Source organism: Papilio xuthus, unplaced genomic scaffold, assembly GCF_000836235.2.
Source record: "Papilio xuthus unplaced genomic scaffold, Pxut_1.1 DF825333.1, whole genome shotgun sequence".
NCBI classification, from domain to species: Eukaryota; Metazoa; Arthropoda; class Insecta; order Lepidoptera; family Papilionidae; genus Papilio; species Papilio xuthus.
In genome coordinates, this window is record NW_013533316.1 from 1 (window position 1) to 2,617 (window position 2,617).

The 2,617-nt window shown below is 65.1% G+C and overlaps 1 protein-coding gene across 1 annotated transcript; it reads right to left on the reverse strand.

The window, feature by feature from the left end:
* Window positions 1-32: 32 nt before the first annotated feature.
* Window positions 33-2,279, reverse strand: LOC106126070 (uncharacterized). Its single transcript, XM_013323538.1, has one exon. It carries the CDS (start codon window positions 2,277-2,279, stop codon window positions 33-35), a length of 2,247 nt encoding a protein of 748 aa, XP_013178992.1.
* Window positions 2,280-2,617: the final 338 nt, after the last annotated feature.

The following is a 2,617-nucleotide window of genomic DNA, read 5'->3' on the forward strand; positions in this document are numbered from 1 at the left end:
GTTGATGTTGGCTTGGAGGAGGTTTATGGCCATTATCCGATGGCCATTGGAACCTCCTCAGCCCCTGGCGCCGCCGCCTGTTGGGGTGGGTCCGAGGACTGCCCGGCCGTCTGGCTCGGGCCGTCCCCTCCTGCCTTCTTGGTCCTCCTACCTTTTGGTGGGGGGACACACGCCTTGCTTCCGGCGCGATGTTCCGCAGGGGCACCGGCCGCGGCGCAGACGATACAGTGAGGCACCGCCGTGCATCCGCGGGCCTTGTGCCCTGGTTGACCGCACCGGAAGCACACACCGGAGCGATCCACCCCCGCCTGGCACTGCCCGGACAGATGACCTCGAGCCAGGCACCTGTAGCAAACAGAGGGACGGGGATCCATTAGCCTCGCCAGGGCGGATACCCACCCGACCAGCAGGCGGCCGTCGGTTGCGACTTTCTTCGCCGCCGCGACGGGACACTGGACCACGACTGATCCCAGTCCGTCGCGGCCGGTCGACATCGCCCCCGCTCTCAGCTGGTCAGCTGGGCACCCACCCGCTGCAGCGACGGCGGCGACCACCTCGGCAGCGGTGGTGGCGTCGTCCAACCCCGCCACCCGTAGGGCCACCGTCTTGACGGGCCGGGAGACGCGGACGACGCCATCATCGAGGACCTCCCGCAGCCTCTGGGCCAGGGAGTCCGCCTTCTCGCCACTGGAGGCGCCCGGGAACTCAAAAATGCGTCCCCCGTTGGCAGCCTTCCGAAGGCGAACACCCTGGGCTCCAAAGTCGGCTGGGTTGATCCTCGCCTTTGCCGAGGCGATGACGCTGGCGTAGGTGACACCGCTCTCCGCCGCGCCCGGCTGCAGCGTGATGGTCACCGCCGACGACCGAGGTGCATGAAGTTTGTCGATTCCCTTCTTCTCCTGGAGCCGCCGTTTAGGGCCCACCTTAATCCATTCGCCCACCGCGGGCCGCGACTGCTGCTGCCCGGGTGGCGAGTCATTCTTCTTTTTCTTTTTCTTCTTTCTCTTCTTCTTCTTGCTTTCTCCGCTAGGGGGCGAAGGCGTCCCCTGGGTCTTGGGCAGCCTCTGCGCAGGACCCGATGAGCGTGGCTGTGGCGCTGGTGGGGCCCGGCGTTGTATGCCGCTGGGGCCGAGTTGAGCCGCCGATCGGGGTGGCTGTCGGGCGAGTTTGGCAGCATAAGTGCCCTCGCCATTCCTTTTGTCGGCCGCGAGAGGCGGCCGTAGGTTCCTCTCCGGGAGAAGTCTGTCTTCCAGCGAGGCCAGGCGGGCGTTCATCATTCCGCCGACCTGGACCATCACTGCGCGACAGATCTCCTCCACGGAGGGCGTCTCACACGGTGAATGTGGGGGCCGTGATGCGGGGGCGGCCTCCATCGACACGTCCGGGTCAGAGTGGCCCGCGAAACCCCGTTTCCGCAGGTCGTCCTTAATCGTCTCCATCTCCTTGCGGAGAGCGTCCATTTCGGCGCGCAGGCGGGCATTATCCGCCTGCAGCTGCCGAGTCTCCTCCGTTTGTGTGCGGGCCCCGAGAACTTCCACCGCATCCTTGATGGACGCAGCGGCGTCCTTCAAGGCCCGCACAAAGGTACCTTTCAGGCTGGAGGACTTGGTCGCCACCTTTGTTATTATCTCCAAGTCCTCCCGCACCTGCTCTTGAATCTGAGCGGCGTCTTTTCCTCCTGCTCCTCCGGTCGGTCTAGGGAACAGGGCAGCCCGCGTCTCACGCCGGAAGCGAGCGACCCCAGTTTCCTTTTCCAGGTCCTCCTCTTTGCTCTTGGCCCGAGCTTTGGCCACCGCCCTCTTCTCCTGCTGGCGCCACTTTGCCGCCGCAGGGGACGCCGCCCGGTCGTCGTCAGTCGAGTAATCGCTGAGACGGGGCCGTTTCGCGCCAAACCCTTCCGACGCGACGCCGGGTCTGCAGTCGGAGTCTGACGCTGCTCCATCGTCGCACTCCATCCTTGCGACGGGATCCGGGGTGTCACTGGCTGCCGGGAGGTGCTGCAGCGAGGCGTTCATCACCACGATCGGAACGCGCTCCAGCAGCACTCTCGCCTCCTTCATTAGGACGTCCTCCAGTGAAGGGCGCCTCGTCATCTCCGTAGCCAAATCACGTGCTTCAGAGTCCATCTTCGTAGCCAAGGTCGTCGTTGTATCCGTCAGGCAGTTTTTGCCCCCCCCAGAATACGAGGGGCAGCCCGCGGCCGAGGCCGCGGGGAGGGATTCTCCTCCAGCTAAGCTGGAGGTACCCTCCTGGGGTAAATTATCTTTTAAACTTGCCATTGCATACGTGTCCAGTGTTGTCGGACACCGGAAACCGCCTTTGATACGGGGTGAGGTCCCCATCCCTCGCGGCCTAGCAGGCCGCCAACCTCCGACCCCGCAGGGTCCGCTGGTGTTTCCCGCGGGCCTGTCCGGTATGGGAGGCCCTATCCGGCATAGCCCCGCGGAAAACACCCATCCACTCCGCACGACGGCACCTAAGTGCACGTCGCGCCCTACACCGCCCATTGGGCCCCGTCCAGGGTCTGCGCTAGCCGCAGGACCCGACAAGAACCCCGTAGTGTTCGCGGGCCTGCCCGGTATGGGTAGCCCTATCCGGTATAGCCCCGCGAACACTA